At 39.6% G+C, this 22,213-nt stretch overlaps 1 protein-coding gene, 1 long non-coding RNA gene and 1 other non-coding gene across 9 annotated transcripts in view; 1 reads left to right on the forward strand and 2 right to left on the reverse strand.

The window, feature by feature from the left end:
* MAP9 (microtubule associated protein 9) overlaps nucleotides 1-22,213 on the reverse strand; it is a 96,810-nt gene that overhangs the window by 24,315 nt on the left and 50,282 nt on the right. For 6 of the 7 annotated variants that reach the window (XM_064417448.1, XM_064417449.1, XM_064417453.1 and 3 more), the window contains exons 12-13: nucleotides 3,600-3,683; nucleotides 2,995-3,085 (exon numbers count right to left, since the gene is read on the reverse strand). In XM_064417448.1, coding sequence (XP_064273518.1) covers nucleotides 2,995-3,085; nucleotides 3,600-3,683 — 175 coding nt within the window. Of the gene's footprint in view, nucleotides 1-2,994; nucleotides 3,086-3,599; nucleotides 3,684-22,213 lie in introns of those variants that run through there. The other variant, XM_064417456.1, reaches the window with a different exon arrangement.
* Nucleotides 10,263-10,388, forward strand: LOC135300173 (U6atac minor spliceosomal RNA). The gene has a single exon (XR_010362062.1). It is a non-coding gene; the product is annotated as a U6atac minor spliceosomal RNA (small nuclear RNA).
* On the reverse strand, nucleotides 14,452-16,162 carry LOC135299075 (uncharacterized). The gene is made up of 3 exons (XR_010361107.1): nucleotides 16,079-16,162; nucleotides 15,391-15,512; nucleotides 14,452-14,869 (listed from the first exon to the last, which is right to left on the reverse strand). It is a non-coding gene; the product is annotated as an uncharacterized LOC135299075 (long non-coding RNA).

Raw genomic sequence — 22,213 nt, forward strand, 5'->3', positions numbered from 1 at the left:
AGTAGTGATTTTCGTATTTTCAATTGGCTGTCATTTTAAAGGAAATTAGTACAAGTGTAGTGAAGGACTCTGAAGCTGGTAAAGATGGAGAAGTAAGAAAGTCACAGGATGAGCTGCTGCTTCAAGAAGAAAGAAAGAGATAGCAAAAATGAGGCTAGTGCAGATGTCATTGATTTATAGACTTTCGTTCTTCCTTTAGTCAGGGCAGCGAGAGAAACGTGTAGAAATGAAACCAGGCCAAATGAAGACATATGTACGAGGGACAGCGTTGCCCAGGGAAACTGAGGAACTTTGAGAAGAAATTCCCGTGATTGTTTGAGCCTTAAAACTCACTTCATGTTCTCAAGCAAGTATACCCGGATGTGTACATTGCTCCACCTAAATGAATACAGCTGAACAGCTCTGTACTGATAAGGTATCAGAAGCAATGGATGTGTTATTAATTCTAGCCAGGATATGGGATGAATAATGCAGACAAGCTCCTCATAAGCTCATTTCAGATGGGATATATGAAAAAATTGGTGCTTGCATTAAAATCTTTCCCTCTCAGACTTCACTGAGCTCTTGTGGAAGGAAGAGAGCTTTGGTGGAAGACGGTGGAATTATATATCTGATGGATGGAGGCACAGTTTAGCTTGAAAAGATGGTTATAATTTTTGTTTTGCTGATCTGCATAGGAGAAAAAGGCTGTAGTTTGCCTCTTGGACCTGCAGCTGAATTGCACAACTGGAGTTTATATGAAACAGACTTTTATTTGCGTGCTTCACAACCCTCATAATCTACTAACTCTGCTATGCATATCTTCAACAGCAGAATCCATGTTTGCACATTTATTGGGTCAAACTATTTCTATCCTTTCAAGTTTGAAAAAGAAATTTAGGACAGTTCTCCTACTTATTAGCATCCTTCAAAATCAGTTATTTTGTAGCGAGCTGGATTTTAAAGTTTGTTGGCAGTACTGTGACTTGGTACTCTATTTAAGGTAACCAAGCTGGTGAAACCTTGAGAGCCTTGCTCTCATTGCACTCTGGCTTGGGGCAAGCCCATCTCAGCAGAGCATGGCTACAGTTGCTCACCAAATCAAACCTGAGGGTTGGAGCCGAGGATGAGAGACCCTTTCCCAGTGGATTCTGAGGCTTGCTCCCAGGAGCTGAGCTGGGGAAGCATTTTTCAGTTTTTCAGTGCTTTGAATTTTGGTTTATGCTGCTGTGAGGACAAAGTACATTGCATTTGTCAGGAACCTTCATCCTGGTTGCACTCTAAAGCAGACAGCTCCACAGGGTGTAAGTGTGCAAGTGCCACCACATGTCTGCTGCCTCTCCAGTTCAGTGTAGCCCAGCTTCCAGAGGAGCTCTCAAACAGAGCTGACAGAAAGTGTTTCACAGGCACCCTTGGACTGAGCACGCGTACTGTCACAGGCAGACTGAGGGCACTGAGCGATGACAGCGTGGCTGTGGCAACTCCCCTCAGGGAGCTCATCCTTAGCCCTGATGAAAACTTGCTCTCCTACCTCCCACTCTCTGGAGCACTGAGGTGGCCTGAGGCACCAAAAGCTGATGGCCACTCCACATTAATGCGTGAAGTGAGTGGTGGTAGATGGGCACTTCGGCAGTGCATTTCTTCTCTGTGCCTCCATCAGCTGTACTACTCATACCAGAACTGAACTGGCAGCAAGATCCATGGGGAAAAATATTTTACAGATAAGAAGTGTTGATGTTCTTGTACTGACACTAACACTGGCTGATGGGTGGTTTTGCAAAATATAAATACTTTAAGGCAGAGCTGGGTGCAGCCATGGTGGGATGGGTGTGTGCAGCAGCAAACCTCTCCTCTGTCACCACAGCATGAGGAAGATGCTTTAATTCCTGCTTATGTAGGTGACAGGTGAAAATTTAGTGTTAGGAATACACTATGGTTTTCAGTGTTGAGATCTCTCACGAGTCCTATTAAGCCAGAGGAATGATTGCAAGGACAAGTAGAACTAAAAATTATGCAAGGCTGAAGCTATAATAAAGTCAATCTCACTGTGCATAGCAAGTTTGCTTTCTTAGAAGTTAAAATTCCGTGGTTATCTCAGATAACTGGAATTAAAGGTAGAGAAAAGAGAGGAAGTGGACTCACTGCATTCAGAATCTTTATTTTATTTGCTTGTTTTCTTCTAATGGTGCAGCAAAAGACTTATATCCAGCTCAGTGTATAATTGATTACCAGGACATAAATTGAAATGAAAAATCATGCTCTCCATAATTGCTATTCAAAAGCCTAAGCTTGCAATATTCCCTGAAAGCATGCTTTCTGATTTATCTATCCTATTCATCATCCTTTCCCTCTTAGTATTTGTGCCTGTGCTATGAATTCTGATTTTAAACCTCAGAAGAAGCTGCCTTTCTGACTCTTAAGTTAGCTGGAAACCCCAATGGTATGTTGTCTTACTCTTGATAAACTACTATCTAGTATCTCTCCTGATCTCTTCTGGGCTATAAGAGCAAGTAGCAACTTCTACTTTGTGTTTATTATTTAGCTGTTCCTGACAAACTCCTGGAACACTTCATAATGTCATAAGCATCTGTTGCATATGTATGATACAGCTAATTTCTAGCTGCTCTGGCTTTCCTATGGTAGAATATAGCTGTTCCAGTCCATAAAAAAAAAATCCAATTCATCATTTTTGTTGCTCAGTTTGCTACTTCTCTGAGACATAATGTGGATGATACCAGAAAATTTTTCTCTCTCTCTGTGCAATTGAATATATATGGAAACTTGGTACTACTATGAAGGAAATTAGAGTATTTGGCTGCATAATGCTTAAATCTTGATTTCTGAATAAAACCTCAGACTAATGATTCTTCAAATGATTATGAAAACCCCAGTAATTTAACATTAATAAAGCAGCAGGAAGTTCTGCAGGGTGCTTGACAGGACAAGACAGCAGGATGAGGCAGTCATGCGACTTGAAAAATACTGATCTTTGGCTCAAGAAGGGATTTTGCTTACCAGTTTTGTCCTGTTACACAGGAAGTTGCTTGTCCCTTCTGCTGGAAACAGGTGCTCATAGTGCAGGCTCTGCTGCTGAAAGGGGAGGATCCTGATAAACAAAAGATACAGACCTTTGTGAGTGATGCTGGCAGAACGATGCCGTGTCCTTGAATACCTCCCCTTTCACATTTGGTTGCCCATCTTCTACCCAGTTTGCTGCAGAAGAGATTTTCCTCTAGGGATCTACAAGTGACAATCCTTCAAGGTCTGTTTACAGCCTTATGTCTTCAGAAATCCTAAACAAGTGACACTCAAACAGTGGGGGAGAGCAAACAGTGCAAATATGACTACAACTCTATCACAGCAAGCCTTTCTGTTTGAAACAATGAAATACTGACTCATCAAAAAAAGAGCAGGTAAAATGACAAATGTCAGAGCACTGATGACTTTTTTTTGTTCCTGTGATTGTGATTTCAGATTAGAAACTGCATTAATGTTTTTCTACAGAAGTTACACCTAACCAGTATCACAGCTGCTGAGATGAAAAACAGATTAAAGAGGTAAACTATTAAGACTGCTTTTTCCAGCACAAACAAACTGAAGTGCACTTCTAATCTTTGTACCGTTGTGATTCTTGGTGTTGGTGTCTATAGCTGAGCTCCTGCCAGCTGATGTGCTTACTGCTGAACTTTCTGTTACAAAAAGAGCTGAAAGATAGAGAAAAGCAAATTTCAGTGACAGATGCTTTTGAATTTATGCTTTCAACTCCATTTTATTCCTTTGAAAATCTCCCAATAAACCATTTCATGCCTTTAGATATACATGCCCTTAGCTCCGTAACCTGCCCAGGATGTTTGGCAGTACCTGACTGAAATTTCATTGGACCTGTCCTACCACTCTGACTGAAGGTGGCCAGGTAGCAGGCCTTCATTTTACCTGGATAATTTGCAGCCCTAATTAAGCAAACATTCTCTCAGACACAGGCTGGAACACTCAGGATGGAAGGCTTGCAGACACCCTACTGTCTTTGGCTCACCCGTGAGGATGCACCAAGTGTGAATGATCATCAGGCCCTCGAGGGCTCTGTCCATCTGCAGGTCTCCCTAAGACTAGCACCTAACAAAGCCAAGGGAAAGCATGTGCTTTGCATATCTTGCCACACTTCTTTCCTTACATTGCAGCCCACACCTTAGGATGTCAATGTAGAGTGGCTTTTACCAGTGTTACTTGGAAAAAATGGGTGCTACTTTCATGTTTCTGGGGCACTTCACTGATCACTACTGGATACTTCCCTCCTGGCTGTCAGGAGGTCAGGTTTTAACATTCAGCAATATTTTGTTGGCTTGAGTGTGTAACCAAGACCATTCTCATCCTTCCTACCTCAGCATCTGAAATTGGATTTTATGAGTTTTTTTGTGCCTGAAAGTCATATACAGCCATATTTAGAGTTATATCCTCCCAGAGGCTGCTGAGAACCTTTGCCTGATGCAGATTTCAGTTTCTCACTAGACACTTTTCAGATGGAAAGAGGTGAAAGCCAACCCTGAACACAAAAAAGCAGCCAAGTTTCTGCATTCAGCTTTAGAGAAGGACAAAATCTACACAGGGAGAATTGCCTATTAGAGTTCAACAATTCATTGGATTTTCATTTTCTATTAACACACACAGCTTAATTGATTTTGAAACAGCTCATTACAAAAGTATGGTCCTAGGCAGTGTTCTTAGTATATTTTTTATAATGTGATTGCAGACTGGTCAAAGGGAGATGTAGGCTATTAAGGCACAGATGTGTTCCCATTGTTTATAATCTTGGAAACACTTAATGCAGACCCTGCTGGATCTGAACACTGTAGCACCTAGCAACTCAGGAGTACTTCAATCCTAATGTACACTGGCAGCTATTTTATTCAGATGAACAGTGTGCCACTTGAGGTCACGATTGGTTTGTAAATCCATACTTAGGAACTCTACTGAACTCTGTAAAATTATACCAGACCAAAATATTTTTTTCATGGAAAAAACTAAAGATAAGCCTGATGTCTTATTTTATTTTACCCTCAGTTACTTGCTGTGGTTAATACAAAGTTATTAGTTGCCTAACACTGAGACACTAGACACTTGTCTATCCTTTTTCTTCTCAATTTTTTTTCCCTAAGTAATGCTTGAGTTGAGTAGAACAATATTTTAAAAGGAGAAAAGAACGTCAGATGTTGACAAATATATCTGGAAATGATGGAGTGAGCCATTGGAAAAGAAGGAAAAGTGGTTCTCACACAGAAATTTGTATTGCCCATTTTTTTGCCACCACAAAATGTAGCTAAATGCTTCCATCCGGTGTTTTCCAAAGCAAAGCAAAAACAGAACAGTAGGCATGTAAGCTGGTGACCAGATTCTCAGCTGCCATAAATTAGGTCAGTGTAGCTCCACTGCACATAGTAATACTCAGACCATTTATATCTCATTGTGGCACCAGCCTGAAGAACTCTCCCTTTCACACGCTCAATTTCAGATAGAGGCAATAAAAAGAAATGCACTATGTTAGCACTATGACAAAATTTTTCATATGCCCTACTTTTTATCTCTTTGGAGCTTTGTTTGGATGGATTATTGGTAAATGCAACTTGTGTCTTCCATCTGAAACCCCTCCTGAGGCAGGAGGGAGAGCACAGGAGAAAGGGGCTCTGCAAGTCAGAGCAGCCAGGGCTGTGGTCACAGCTGTTGCCAGCAGCAGTGGGCACAGGGGAAGGAAAGGCTGGTGAGGAACTGGTGGCTGGAAGCTCTTGGGTAGCAGATTGAAATGGAGATGCTTGAAAATGGGATAAGAAGAAGATGGGGGATTTTATTGCAAGAGAGCTTGAAATTACACGGATAGAAAGGAGAAGTTGAGGTCTTAGAGCCAGGAGATTAGATTTTATAAAAGAACAGCTGTGTGAAATGGTAAATCAGGGATTAGAGTGTCAGGAATTAGAGCTGTGGTCAGGGATGGGTAATAAAAAGAGTCTTTTCTCAGGCCTGTTAACCCCATATCTGTCAGGTACCCTTTTCACTCAGCTAAGTGTTTGAGTTGACAATCTGTGATAATGGTGATATCTGCTGATCTCCATACTTTTGAAGTATTGCTATAAAAGTTGAAAAAACATTCAAGGGCATTTAATCACCTGAGCAAGAAAGTTTACTAATCTTTGTGTTCTTTCTTTTAGTAAAAATAAAAATTTTATTCTGAGTTTGTCATAGAAGGCACAAGAGTTGAAGAGATCCCAGGGAAAAACTATTTTCATTGGTTTTAAACCTGATGCAATTCCCTGTTTCTCCACACTGCAATATGAAACCATTTCAAATTTAGCAACCCAGTGGACAGTCCAAATGAAGCCTGAAGCTCCTCATCAGCAGCCACTTTCCTTGGCTTGAGTTTCAACAATCCAGCTGATGTCTGGCAGTTGCTTCTTCATCTGTTCTTGTTCCCATAGAAACAGAGAAAATAGTCAAACTTAGATAAAGCTTTTTTTCTTTTTAAATTTTTTTTTATTTCTTTCTCTGAAAGAACAGCAGCAAAGATGTTCACGAAGTGCTGCTTGTTTTCCGTGACCTGGGGCCCTTTATCACTGGAACTGGCAGAAAGTAAGCAGCCAGCTTCAGAACCATAAGATGCTGTGGAAACTACAAGAGGTACAGGCTCAAATGAAATAGAGACATTGAGACAGATATTTTTTCAGACAAGCCTACAGACTATATCAACATAGTCAACACACAGTCAACAGCAGTACAAGATCAATAAGAGTTTACCAGATGAAAAAGTAAACAAAAAGGTATGAAAAAACACCTGTAGGTGTGAATTCTTCTCTTTGTGATTTAATAGCACTCATTGACTCTAGTAAGAAGCAGACTGTATTGTTTGGGTTTCTTTCATTATTCATTATTCATGTGCAGACATGATCAAAATATTTGCTGAAATTGAATTCTTCCTTTTGTTGTAACCATTTTCTGTAACACTACAGCCTGGTTGATTTGTGAGTGCTTGTGCACACACTCCTTTTGGGCAATATGGTGCTTTCACTTAATTCTCCTGAAATTATTCTGGTTCTGTAATGGTGCAGAGGAGCAGAAGTTAGCCCAATGAGTGTGTTTTACACCATACATTCCTGTAAAAATAAGACAAATAAAAACAAGACTTGGCATTTGAATGAGCCAAAAAGGAGAAGAAAGTATCTCTCCCAGGATGGCATCTCTTCTGCCTCAAAATGCGTGGGTTTTATCACTACTGTGAGTGCTGTGCAGCCCTTCAGAAGGACCTCGACGGTGTGGAAAGATGGGGAGAGAAGAACCATCTGAAGTTCAACCAGGACACATGCAGGGTCCTTCACCTGGGCAAGAATAACCCCCTGCACCAGGACGGGCTGGGGGCCAGCCTGCTGGAGAGCAGCTCTGGGGACAATGGGCCAGCATTGTGCCCTTGTGGGCAAGAAGGCCAGTGGGATCCTGGGGTGTGTTAGGAAAGGCAGTGCCAGCATGGCCAAGGAGGTGATCCTGCCCCTCTGCTCAGCCCTGGTGAGGCATAACTGGAGTGGTGTCCAGTTCAAGGGAGACAATGAAGCCATGGTGTGGGTCCATTAGAGGGGAACAAAGATGATTTAGTGACTGGAGCTTGGACTGGATCATCTCTTTTTTGAGGAAGGGCTGAGGAAGCTGGGCCTGTTCAGTGTCGAGAAAACTGAGAAAGGACCTCGTCCTTGTCTATCAGTATCTGAAGGGAGGATGTCAGAGATCCAGGCTCTGCTCAGTGGTGCTGAACAACAGGACAAGGGGCAGTGGGCAGAACCTGATGCACAGGAAGTTCCACCTGAACATGAGGAAGAACTTCTTTACTGTGCAGGTGGCCATGCACTGTAACAGGTTGCCCAGAGAGATTATGGAGTCTCCCTGGACTGGAGATACTCAAGAACCCTCTGGACACAACCCTGTGCCATGTGCTCTGGGATGGCCCTGCTTGAGCAGGGACATGGTGACCCACTGTGGTCCCTTCCAGCCTTACCCATCCTGTGACCCTGTGGTCTTCCAGAGAGACATATCACATAAGAATGACAGTGCTTCATCTGTCTGAGTCAGACTAGTCACAGAATCATCACAAACATCCATCATGCCCAAATGTTAACATCTTTTGGCTCTCTTAGTGAGGCACTACATGACTGGCTGGACATCCATTTATAGCCATTCTTCAGACAGATTTGGGAACAAGCTGGAGAGGTGTCCATCACAAAAGTTACCATAATGAAAAGCATCATTCTGGGAGCTAGTTTCTATATTGTGACATGATTTCACAACACTTTTTTTGAGTTTTCATGATAATTTATATCTCATATATGCAGACACTAATTTCTATAGTCTTCAAGCTTTGGCAGCCCTGAGGTACTTCTACTGTGGCAGATAAGAGAGTTAGCTGGTGATTGTCAAGGCAGTAAAATGGCTATAGAAAACCAAACCCTCTTGTCTGTTCTTATGAGAAATACCCATTTCCAATAAAATTTTTATATTTTAATGTAGCGAGGAGGAATTTCTTTGTGGTTTTCATTAGTAAGGAACATTTTAGGATTTCACTTTAAGTATATTTGCTTAAGAGCACTTAATTTTCTTTCATAATTTTTTTCTTTGCCATGGAAGGCAGCAATTTTACATATTGTAAGAGGTCAAATAATAGTGCATCCTACCTCTCCTTAAAATTTGGGAGAGAAAAATCTCCAATTCCAGTTTGAAACAGCCAAGAGAGTTAAAAAAAATGAAATTCACTTATGGATTGATTGATTTGTAGGAGATAGATGAACCTAGATTCACTGCTTTAGTATTCCTTTCTTCTTGGTGCCCTATACTCCAATTAATTCACTTTCCCTCATAGCTGACTCAGAAATGTGAACTCTGTATGTGATCTCAGTGTAACTTATTTTTATTCACCAGCTGGGGCACAAGCAAGGTAACAAGCCAAGCTCTTTCTTCATCAATTGTCTTTCCTGTATCAGAGGTTGTACCTTTTGTGTATAGAAGGTCAAACTGAAAATTACTTACAGAATGTAGGAGTTTATTTTTTAGAGCATCAAAATGAGTAGACAAGATTGAACCAAAGGTCTGTCTAACCCCAGAAGGCCAGAAGAAGTGAATAATTGATTGGGAGAGAATAGTGACAGAGCAGGCATATCATGACAACTCACCCCAGCACACCCTGTTTTCTGGAGAGCTACACACACTGCTCATTGCTAAACTGTATTCAATAAATCCTTGAATGCTACAAAATAGTTATATTTCAATGCCAACTTGTCCAGGAAACACGTCTTGCTTTATATGCTTATTCAAGCACTTAATACTCCACAGGCAAGGATTTCAAGGTTTAAATATATGTTGCATGAAGGACTAGTATTTCTTAGGTTCCTTGCATGTGGATCTTGTCATTATTTTTTGCTGTTTCCCTCCAAAAATGAAGTTCATGACCTTCACCATAAGAGTCTGGAATACCTCAGCCTTGTGCCCATTGATGAAAAGATCTACTAACCATTTGCTTACCTAAAGCTGCAGTGTAAGAGAAATAGGGAATTAACTTCAGCAAATCCTATTTAAACCAGAGGCTGAACTGTCTCCATTAATAAATGATGATTTGGGTGAAGATAAAACAACTACTAGAAAATCAATATTTAGTTATTATCCAAGGATACAGGCTGTTTCTATCTCTTTTCACATGAAATTACATAGTAATACATTCAGCATTTTGTTGGTTGGCTTTTTACCAGCAAATAATTTCTTATAAAAAGCAAGCAATAGTCCAGCTATCAGCAAGAGGCAGGCATCATGCATCTCATTATTTGAGACACAAGAATCTAACAGGGAATGACTGCTGCTTCCAAATCATTCCTCTGCTGTCTGTATTTAATAGCATTGCTGTGCATATGCTTGTGGTGCTTTTGAAGGGTGTTGGGCTGACATCAAGAGGTGGCTGAAAACAGAACTTGTTTTCTGCACCCCCAGGATCAGGAAGAGCAATGGCAGTAGGCACATGTCAGTCAGACTGATGCTACATGCTACTGATTACATGCCATTTTTCATAATCCAGGTTTGTCTGTGTCTTTTTCAGTAGGACTTTTGATTGCAGAAGTGAAGGCATAGGATGTGTGCACATCCACTCAAACCCCAAGGAATCATATGGCAGGTTTGAAGTAGTGGTAGAAGCAGGACAAGGTTTATTCACTTGGATGTCTGGTCTTATGAATTATGGATGTTTGGTAATTCTGAATTATGACCTTTTTAAAATGTTGTATGAAAGGAGAGAAGATCAGCATTCCCCTTGAAAGGGATGGAAGAGGTCCTTGTGGCCTGTACAAAATGCATACAGGTAAGGCACTGCCACCTACTTTGTGGCATCTAACCATGTTTAACCCAAAGAACAGCATAAGTTGTGTCAGGGGAAGTTTAGGTTGGATATTTTGGAAAGGTTCTTCTCCCACAGGGTGGCTGGGCACTGGAATAGGCTCCCCAGGGAAGTGATCACAGCACCAAGCCTGGCAGAGTTCAAGAAGCTTTTGGACAATGCTCTCAGGCACAGGGTGTGACTCTTGGGGTGTCTGGCCAGGGCCAGGAGTTGGAATAAATGATCCTTGTGTGTCTCTTCCATCTCAGAATATTCTGTGATTCTGTGACAAGGCAAAAGGCTAGTATTTAAAGTTGCTGCCTGTCCAAATTCACTGGTGGTTGTTAAAAAATATTTTGGACTATTGAATTGCATAAACATGTCTATTCCAGCACCTGAGGTATGCAGAGAAATAAATGCAGAGAAACCCTTACTGTAGGTTACAGAAGACTTCAAAATGCTGCTATCAGGTGTGCAGCCAGAACTGTCTCGGGGTTTCTTCACAATACAGGTAAAATTTAGGTTTCAGATGTGATGTGGTAGAATTCCTTTCTGCCTTCTTCTTGCAGATTTTACCCTCCTTCCCACAATGGAAAACAGAGCTGTGCCCCATTGTCCTGCACTCCCCTGCCTGGCTCTGAGTCCATGCTCTGGGAAGGAAAGCAGCAGGTACTCCTGGCCAGGGCTGGGCTCAAAGAGCAGGAGTGAAGGTGCCAAGAGGGCTTCTGGTGAGCACAAAAGCCCTGCATCCATCCATTCATCACTTCTGAAGTGTCCCTGTGGAGTGCACATGGGAGTTTGGTGTGCAGCAGCACTGGGAAGGCCATACAGATTAAAGTGCCTTCTCCCTCAGTGCTGGGCTCTGCACCACAGCATGGGTTCTTTCAGTATTTCAGATCTTTTTGGGGGTTTATTCACTTTCCATGTGCACCAAACAGGATGCTAGCTAGCTCATTAATATTCTGCTATGCTGTAGCTGGATCCTGAAGCTCTCATTCTCGTTCTCATTCTCATGCAACTCTGCTGCATTGCATGAGACAAGCAGCGTAAGCGACAGCTGCCTGGCTCAAACCACATTATGAAACTTGTAGGCATAAAATGATTAACATAATTTCTAAAATCTAAGTAAAATTTAGCCATGGCTAATTTCCCCAGGTGCTCTAGAAATACCTTTTTCTTGTTTAAGAGGTATATAGGTCAGTCAAGTGTTATCAGTAACTAGCATTTAATGAGAAAGCTAATGCTTTCTCTGCTTCAGTCATCAGTTTTTCTAAAGCTGACTATTCACAGAAATCTGGGTTGTTTTTTTTAAAAATAAATAAATATACTAACAAGTAGCAAAATATACAGTACAGATGAGCAATCTCTGTCCTCATATTTCATCAGGAACCTCTTTCACTCCTCCTGCCTATAGCACTTGTTCTCTCATTTACTAATTCTTTAAGGACTGACCTGACATTTTACAGTTTATCATGATTCAAGAGCAGAGCACAGCAAACTCTTTCAAAAGCACACTGAAGCACAGCTTGTACCCCAAGCCCTCCACTCCTACTTTGACAGTGTGTATTGAACCAGACTAGGAAAATGATTTCAAATATTCCAGAACCACATGTATTCTGAACAAAAAAAGAGCAGAAGAAGACAACAGTGAGGGATGTGAGAGCTGCCCTTTCCTAAGCACTCAGTGAAGTGCACTGACACACACCTTAATCAGTATGGGATGGTCTGGCTTGGTCTTATGGGCATAGTTCATACGGAATTTCTGACTTGTCTGTCCAGTGTCTGGAAGATCTGTTACCTGTGGTAAAGACTCCTGTCCTGTCTGTAAGGAGTAAAAACCCCCATGAAGTGCATTAGAGATTAGATTTGTGTTAAAAATGCTTAGCAATATTTTTCTGTATAAAAATGAAAACAGTGACCATCTTCTGCAGCAGCGCAAAAGGACAAATCAATTCCAATGATGCAGAAGGCAGTGTGGCTCCCCACGGACTTTGTGTTCTCAGAAACACTAAGAAATGAAGTAACCAGTCAGCGACAATCAAAGACAATGCAGCAAACATTTCTTGAAAGGACTTATTCAACAGTACTGTCTCATCACATGATCATGGTCTTGTCTAGCATGCTTCATTATCCACTTATTCATTATTTACAAATGTTTGATCCGATGTGATGGGGAGCTTTCCTTCCTTTTTTTTTAAAGGTTTTGTGGAGTAAATAATTAAATATCTGTATATGGAAAAGGCAAAAAAAATCAAGACACTGAGTAAGTTAAATGATGAAAAAAAATCAGGTTTGGAATGAATCCCAAGTGATTTTCATTTATTCAATGAGTTGAAACAATTCCCTTGTAAGACATTACAGATTCAGTACACAATGCTGCTCAAGAATGACACTATATTTATAGTGAGCTAGGAAGTATTGTGAGATAGCAATTAGACACATTCTCTTCAAAGCTTGACTATCTTTCTGTAACATTTTGGTTTTTCATTGTTCCAGTAATATATAATGGTAGCCTCCTTATTTCAGTATCAGCAATGTGGAATTCTACCAGAATATGGAATAACTGGAAAAGTTGTCTGGTTTTGCTTCGAAAACCTGTAGGAAGACTTTCTATTTTCCTCTGAGAATCAGATGAGAGTAAAGCAAAAGGATAACACAAGCTGTCTGCAGTAGAAATGCATTTATTAGACAGAAGCAGGACTAGAATAAAATTGTGTTAAGAGTATATGCTTTATAGGGGAAAGAGCAAAAGTAAATAAAGTGTGGAAAGAGATTCATTGCTTATCAAGCTGGGAGGAAGATAAAACATGAAAACAATTGAGTGTCTGAAAGATTAGAGTATTGTCAATATGAATAATGTGGATTAAAAAGATTAGCATAATTGACACTAATTTCACATTGTGTAAATTTAGAGTGTAAAGAATTTCAAGAGGCTGTAAATGGTAAACCAGTGTTGTCAAAAGAAAAAGCATTCTCTTCCTGCCTAAGTTTACTTTTCTAATATTTTACATCAAGACATTTTCAGTGAAACACTGAGATTTTGATTAAATAAATTTTTATAGGCTGAGGTTGTTTTCTATTAAAAGAAAAAATCAAATTTTCACTGAAAACAATCTTGGGCTTTCACTATTTAAAATAAAAGTCATAGGGCCTCTTCAGAAAAAGAGACATATTCTGATGCAGATACTTTTGGATATCCTAGAAAGAGGCCTACAAATGTATTCATGATGAAATAGCAAAGACAGGAATTGAGAGAAATGAAAGCAGCTTTGGAAATGACATCTGTGGAAACAAAGACAAATGAGTGTTTTAAAAAAAAATATTTATGCTAGGCTGATTCAAATCACATTGTGAGGCTGGTGAGTCATGGAAAGCAAGAAAATAATAGGATTAAACAGGGAACTGCCTTGCGAGATGGCTAAAGCTCGTATCCTCCAGCACCCTTCCCAAAGTGATGCCCCTCAGGCTCCTGGGTGACCAGGTGAGGAGGAGCCATCCCCTAGTGAGGGACAGGTTGGGTTGTCCTACCAAGCTGTGCTAAAGCAGAACAGGCAATTAATGCAGGGGTTTGCATGCATGTGAGCTCCCGATTCGCTTGCATCGCTTTGCCGTAATAAGCGAGCGGCTAGCGCTGGCTCCATGTACCCAGCCACAGGAGCTGGAAGGACAGCACTGAGAGAAAGATTTGCAGTTAAATTGCCTGAGCAGACTAAACACAGAAAGAACATTTTAAATTAGCTGGGTTCAAATGTCGGCTCACTTCAGAAATTAGAATTAATCTGATCTATCACTGTCTCGCACATCTGTCAGCATGAGAAAATCACTAACTGGCAAGGAAACAGAACTGGCTGTCTGCTCTAGTCCAGAACAGCAGAGCTATCAGATTTCAGGAAGGTTTTTACTTCTCTTCTGAAGGGAAACTAGGGGTAGAAAAGGAAATTAACTTTAAAAGAGGAAACTCCTCTACCATAATGATAAGAAAGGGAACTCAAATAGTGTATCTTATTGTTGGGAAGAGAGAATATAAACATTACTAATAAGAATAGTCATAATTTACATCAAATAATTACATTCTTGCAACTGCTGCCTGTGGATTAATCCCTGGGAATACAAACATGGAATTACTCATTAATACTCCATATAATCATTGCTACATTCATGCTTCTTTATTTTTGGTCCCAGTCTTTATTTTCCTCAAGAACATTTCCCAGTGAAGGCATGGGCCGTGGTAAGGAGAGCCCATGGTTCCCGGCTCCAGAGTGGACCACAGGGCTCCTGGTTTATTCCTACTCTGTGTCAGGCTGAGGGCACTCATCTCAAGAGTGGTCAGAAGTACAGCACCGTGGGAATACTGCTGTTCCTTCCTTATGTTGCTGTCTGGGATGTGAGCTGTCCTATTAAGTGAGGCTATGTCAAAGACTTCTGTGTCAGCCCCAGGTAACTTCTTGTCTGGTTCCCAAATCCAGCTGTGAGCCCAACAAGGAGCCTTCAAAAGCTGTTTTCCTTTTTCTAACAAAAAAGAATCACTCAGAAAATGAGGCTGATGTGTGCTGAGCTGTCAGCAGGCTGCCTGGGGAGTGACATACTGCCAGCAGTCGGTCAGCCAGACGGTCACTCTGGACACAAGCAAGAGATTATTTCTTTCATTTATGTGTCTGAAGCTAACTTGCTGCTCAGCTCTTAATTGCTCAGTGGAAAAAAAGTATGCAAGGCTCTGTCTCCGTTTCATCACAGGTAGATCAGATATAGCCTGTGGTGTCTAAGCAGATGAGGAGGAAACAAAAGTGTCTGCTGGCCTGGATCCCCTTGGGTTTTTTGGACAGGGTACAGAGAGTGATGCTGGTGGGGAGTAAATTTATGCCAAGTCCATGTGAAATGGCACAGAGGTCTAACCTCAGAGATATTACAGATGATTTGACTTCATGACTTTAGAGGTCTTTTCCAATCTAAATGATCTATATATCAGTCTTGGAGTAGCAGCAATTCCCTTCCCTCATCTTTATGAACTATTTTGCTAACACTCCACTCACTCCTCCTCAAGAAGCAAAGGGACGAAGTCACTGCTGCTGAGGTGCCTCCAACCAGAGATGCCAGAGCAAGAGTGGGACCATCCAGCATGTGAGGTGTGCAACCAGGATAGACCAATCCAGCCCTAGTTTTTGTAAAAAACCAATATATTCAATTTAGTCTTCTTGCCTTGCCCTCTGCAGTATGCACTTACAGAAAGTAATCAATGAAAGAACAGTGGTTCCAATTACAGCCTGCTTCCCAACTTGCTCCAGGGTAATACTCAGACTGAAACAAATGACAAAGCTGTATCTTCTCCTCAGTCCTTAAAGAATCCATCTTTTCTGACATTCAGACTAAATTTAAACTGCAATTCAGGACAATTTGGTGATGGTAGCTGATTGTCTGTCTTCAAGTGATTTTTACCCACTGTGTTGCACTATTACTATTTTGTGTCTTGTGGCATGGAGTTAATCCTACATTACCCATAGTATTTGGGGAGAGAACAATGAGATGTGTATAGGACAAAGCAAAGCAAAAGCACATCTCTACATCGGGCTTGTACACCAAGAGGAGAAAGAAAGGTCAGCAGCTCTGTAATGTGTTTAGGCTCCAGCAGGGGCTGATGAGAGCTGCAACACACACGAAACCTCCTACAATATTATGCCAAAGTACCAGTTTCTGCAAGGACAAAGGTAATTCACCAGAGACCTTTACCAGTTGACTGTGTTTTCCTTTCTCCTTCCATAGCCAATTACAGGTTGCTCATCATTTAGCCTCCTTCCTCTTTCCCTGGTGTCTCCAGCCACGATTCAACACGATGAGCAGCAAGTGCTCATTGTGATTCCAGCCGTGACCCCATGCCTGGGTGCTTGTTCCCAGTTCCATGCTCTGAGACTGCCAGAGGAACCCACCTAAGGTCAGGTATCCCCCTACCCCACAGCAGAGCTGATATCTTTATTCATCACTGGTTATTTCCCCAATCTTGTTCCTGGCACCATGACATATAATGTTTTTGCTATCCAGGAAGGTCATGCTGTGTTCAGCATATGCTCTGGATCTTTACCAGGGACTTCTAGAAACAGGAAATCTTGTAAAATATTCAAGTATTATCATGCGACCAGCCTGAGTTATAGCAATATAAAGATACAATGTTGACTGAATTTATTTTTAGTTTACACTAAAATCCAAACTAGCAGCTTTTTTTTTTTATTTCCCCTTTCAACTAACATACAAATAATTAAATTTTTATTGTGCTCTGTTCATGAAAAATGAAAGTGCATAGTTTATGTACTGGTACACAAACTTTCAAAGCTAATCTTGACTTTCTCCAGAAGTGAACATTTGTAGTTGAAGAGTTTAAATTTACAGAACTGATCTACAGCAATAACTATTCCAAGTACTTTAAAGGATAAGAAATTGCAGGGAAGAATTTGTCATCAGTGAACCTGGATGATTAAGCTAGTAAGAATCTTGATTGTCATGTTCTCTAATGAGAAAATGACTCGTTTGTGGAACAAGTCCTTCATTATAGATTATTTCTTCAGCTGTGGTATTTTCTGCCTGCACTTCAGTCAGCTGTGGTCAGAATACTGTGGTGCCACAGCCCCAGATAGCTTTGTGCAGAGACACACTAACTGCTGGTTCTGATGTGACATTACTTTTAACAATGAAAAAATCTCAGATTGGTCAACAAGGCATTTCATGGTTAATTCAGAAACTATTGCTTCCATGCCATGGTCTCCAGTTGCTACTTTTTAAAATTAGCAACCTACAATTATCTCAAATACCATATACTAAATCACAAGAAAATGATACAAATTAGAAGTACATTAGTTCAGAGGGTGGTTTGTTAGCCAAAAACATTCAAATTGATAATACTTTAGCTCTAATTGTTTGCTAACTTATGTGTTTCAATTCCCTTTATTATTGTGCTTTAACGCGTTGATTTTGTCACCTCTGGGTGTTTGTTTTCTCTCCAAAGATGATTAATAATTTATGCCAATCATGATGCATAAGCCTTGAAAGATTCACAGCTCTATAGAACGTGTGAGATTTAGAGGCACATTTAATGCTAATACAAATTATCAGCACATTATTCCCTCACAGCTTGTTACTCTCTGCCTTTCTCAGCTACTGATATTTCTAGAAGAATCTCTTCTAGCTCAATCTCTTGGTCATACAGTCACTCAGTGTTACTAGGATTTCATCTCTGACTGCAAATGAGAAAACAAGGTAATTTTTTCTTTAACTCTAGGATTTTTAAAATTTTTTTCTTGATTATGCCAATTGTTATTTTTCTATAAAAAGAAGTAATTAATTCAAGGTGAAGAATTTGTAAAGGACAAACTTGAAATGCAGGCAACAGCTCATCCCCAGAGATGATTCACTGTAAGCTGAATGGGAACTAAGAACCTGACTGCTGAGAAAGTTAATGTATTCATGCAGCCTGAGAATGGCCACAGACCTAAGGAAAGGTTTTCACAGATTACAGAAAAGTGAAGAAATGGCCCATCCTTAATTAGTCCTCAGAAGCAGAAGTGCCCAGGAGGATATGAATCAGTTCACAAATCTGAAAAAAAAAGAAAATAAACCCAAAACACCCCACCAACCAAACCCACCCCCCACTAAAATCTCCAAAACTGCTTTTCTTCTTTGGAAAAGGTTAGTCCAGTAGCAGACCTCTGGAATTAGACATATGTAGAGTTTGACCAGGAAATACCATAAGAACACTTAAAACCAGCATAAGAAACACGTGGCTGAACACTCTTAGGGGGCTGGTTTGGGTATTGGCACAGGAGCACAGTAAAAGGAGGACATTGTTGAAAAAAATGGTGACAAATGCTTTGTGCTGCTTGAGCAGGAGCATTCAAGGGATTCACTTAAAAAATTGTATCAGAGATCTCTTGGACATTCGACAATAATAAAGGCAGGTGAAAAAAATAACAGTGTTGTTTTTAAATTTATTTTATGCTTAAAACCCCAAACACTGCTCATAAGAAGATTTCTTAGTAGGGAAAAACAATGAATCAAAAATGGTAGTGAGTTATAGAAGTTAAGGATGCAACTGTGCTACAAATACTCTCCAGGAAATAGGTTTACAAGACTTATCTTAATGCAAAGAAGCACTTTCATTTACATAAGTGTATATGGATCCTCAGACATTGCCTCTGAACACATTTTTCAGGTGTGTGAAGCAGTAACCAATGTTATACATGATCTATTTTGTTCCCTTGTGTATGTGGATTTGCTGACCACTCCATTCTGTCTGAGGATTTTTTTTCCTAAGTCTTAGGGGAAAAAAATTAAACATATAAGAAACCCAGAGCACTGAGGAAAATAAAAAACTTCAGTGTCTCCTGGTGATAAATATGGAAAGAGTAGAAATGAGCAGATGGCACACTGTACACCATCATCCTTGCGGAGTATATACATATATTAAAAATATCTCTATCTCCTTAACAAAATTAAACCTACCACACATAACTCAAATATCCTCTCCCCTAAAGATTGTCTCGTTGTTGATCCTGCAGAAACTCAGGAGCTCTCTGTGAGAAAGAGACTAGGACTTTTTTAAAAAGTACGTTACATTTAAAATCATTAGGTGGATCACAATTTTCTTTCAGATTTAGACTATAGTTATTTTATGCTACTAATGCAGTGCAAAGATAAACAAAATTGGCTTCAGCAGTTTACCAGTTAACTCTATCTAAAATTATTCATCATCACTTTAATTCATATACTTAAATTGATAGAATTTTATGGTTTTAACTAATTTTCCACTCATTGTGAAGTCTGTTATGAAGTTATGATACTTTTTTACATTCATCTTGGCTTGGTTTATCAGTAATAGGGAATGGAACAGTGAAACAATCTGTCTTAAAATGAAGCAAAATTCTCCACTCTAGCTACAGTTTCAATAGGACAAACTGTCTAAACAAGCATTTATACAGCTAAAATAAATTTTAGAATTATCTGGTGGAGGTTCCCAACAGAATTCTCTCAGCATTACTATAAGAATAAAGGAACACAGAACATAGTGGGATGTGTAAAATGAAAAAGTCCAGTCTTTCACTTCACATTTGCATCTGGTGGCTTGGAATCTGCTATTAGATCTATTACTCTAAATGCTAGTAAGTAATAAGAATATTCCTAACAAAATTATTATTGGATAAGCACAACACTCTACCCTCGTATCAAAAGCAGATTTTCAAAATCCCCTCATGATATTTATGATGACCAAAATTTACTTAAACACACAGCCTAACCTTTTCTTTCCAGCGATTAGGTTACCGTGAAAATGTCCTGCTCAAAGCTGGGATGACAAAGCTGTGCTAAACTAGATTTTAATAGTAGAGTCTACTTATGTCTTGGTTTCCTAAGTAAGCATTTTTTTGGATCTAAGGTTAAAACCTGGTGCAGTTGTGAAGTATTTTATAACTGATGCCTTTCTACTGCCTGTTTTCAAATAAAATCTTTGTGGAAAGATGTATAATCTAGATGGTTTAGAGTCTAAATTATTCTAACATTCAGCAGAATAATAACCATTTTTTCTACAGAAAAGCAATATCCAATGTATTTTTCGTAGTAAAATGAGTGCAGAAAGGACAACTGGAGAGTAAGATCCATCTCTTTAGATGCAGTACAAGACTTCAAAAGTAAAATGTGTTAAATTTTCTATTATCTGAATTCTTCTGTAGTCACAGATGTTCTCTTCACTTTCATTTTATTTATTGATGAGAGACAATCATGTATTTAGCCCAGTCACTTTATTGCCTTGTTTTTATCATGAAAAATATGCTCATCTGAAGTGATTCTTTTTGAGTCCTGCCAAAAGCTGTTCCATGAAATTTGAAATAATACAGAAACCTTACTTGCCCTGTCCTTCTTGAGTTATTTCATACACAAAAGACAAAGCATAACTAGCTTTATGCTTACTATAATAGCATGTCTCAAAATAAGAGTTGTAGGGCTGAGAAGAGGGGCAGGATCACCTCCTTTAACTGCTGGCAATGCTGTTCCTAATGCACATCCTCTGTTCCTCAGAAGGGTTGCAAGACAGCCAAGTGATGGGTATCCTCACATTAGGGAAGCTCTAAGTATGCATTCAAATTTGTGTAGACTTTGGTGTGCTTATAATGGGGGCTATTTATTCCAGCAGTGCTTTTATTCTGTAGCCTCCTGTAATATCCTTTAATTCCCGTTTCAACTTCATAATATGGAAATGCAGCCAAATTAAAACCTCACCATTAATTTTCCTCACTGAAGGCAGCATGTTCTAGATAAATAGATGAGTACACATTAAAAGTTCACAGTGGTGCTGAAGGAGCAAAACAGACCATTTTTGCAGTGCTCCTAGCAATACTAATAGTAAATTCTTATTTAGAGACTTTAATAAAGAGTCCAGGAACAGCTGGATGCTAAAGTGCAGAAACAATGTGATTTTCCAAAAATATTAATAGAGATATACAAATGTATGAAGGAATGACAAAAACAACAGGTTCTGTGTTCCTGATGGCTTCAAAATGGGTTTTTTTGCCACACTCTGTGATTCAGAAAAGCACCTGAATGTAGTCAAAGATTGCAGGAGTTGACTAAAGGAAGCTGCTGGAGCAGCGTTTGGTATACAGTCTTCTGATTGTTTCAGCAATGCTAAGGCATCCTTTGAATTTTGAAAGGTTGAGAAGTGCTGGGCTTGAGAGCTGTGCTTTGTCAGGTAGAACTGTGAACTCTAAGTCTGCTAAAAAATGCATCTTCTCAGAGTCAAATGGCTGAGGAAGAAATGGTCTCCTGCTCTTGGAACTCACAGCTCTGGCTGCCTGTGGAAATGGGCAGCCAGATTATTTGTAAGTCAGGTGCTAATGCAAGAGGAACTATCCCCACAGGGCCCTCAAACTGACACAGTAAGTAAAAAAAATGGTACTACAAGCAGACTTCTGTGTGGGCCACCCACTGAAGAAATAAATCTACTTTTCTTACATGCCCCATGCCATATATTAAGAACACTGCTTACTAATTTAAAGCAAATTTGAAGAATAAATAGGACTCATCACAAATTGTATGATATATCTAAGAAAATCACTATGTTCCCTTCACTCCTTAAGCTGTGTCTCAGTAGTTATTCAAAGTTGTTATTCTTGAAAAGGGGAAAAAAAATAGAATAATTCTCAATTCCCAAGTGGTTAACATAATTTGCTGAGATTGATTACTCGTAAAAATAAAACTTAAAATTCAGTGGTCTAAGAACATAATGAAGAATTGACTTTTTCATTACAGAATATAAAAATGCCTCCAAGCCTATTACTATATTTTATGGCATTAATGCATAAATATTCTGAAGTGACCATTTTTTTATGGCTTGTTAATGTTAACAGTGTGTTAGCATCTGGCTTAGACCAAATGTCAAACTGTCTTTATGAAAATGTTCACTTCACTACAATGATCTGAAAGCACAATGTAGTTTGAAGTCTTTCAGAATTTGGACCATATATGTGTGTGCATATGCCAAGGTCTTGGGAAAAATAATTAGTAAGAAGAAAGCTTTACAGACTTTTCTAGAGCTTGAAAACATCTATAATTGTACAAAAATGAAAGAGTAGTATTCATTTGCAAATGGTCTCTGAACAAAAAAAAAAATCAGTAAAGAAATTTATGTCAATTTACTTTGTCTCTAAGCACAGAGAAGAAAAATGGAAAAAAGAGGCCTCAGTAGCTTTTCAAGTACTATTACTCAGAAGATCACATCTAGAGTCAACTTTTTATACTTGAAAGAAACAGTTGCAAGTGAAAATTTGTTTTCAACAAAAAAGCTATTTGTTTTACAAAAACCACACACTCCACGGTTGA

The sequence above is a fragment of the Passer domesticus genome, chromosome 4, assembly GCF_036417665.1.
Source record: "Passer domesticus isolate bPasDom1 chromosome 4, bPasDom1.hap1, whole genome shotgun sequence".
Taxonomy (NCBI): Eukaryota; Metazoa; Chordata; class Aves; order Passeriformes; family Passeridae; genus Passer; species Passer domesticus.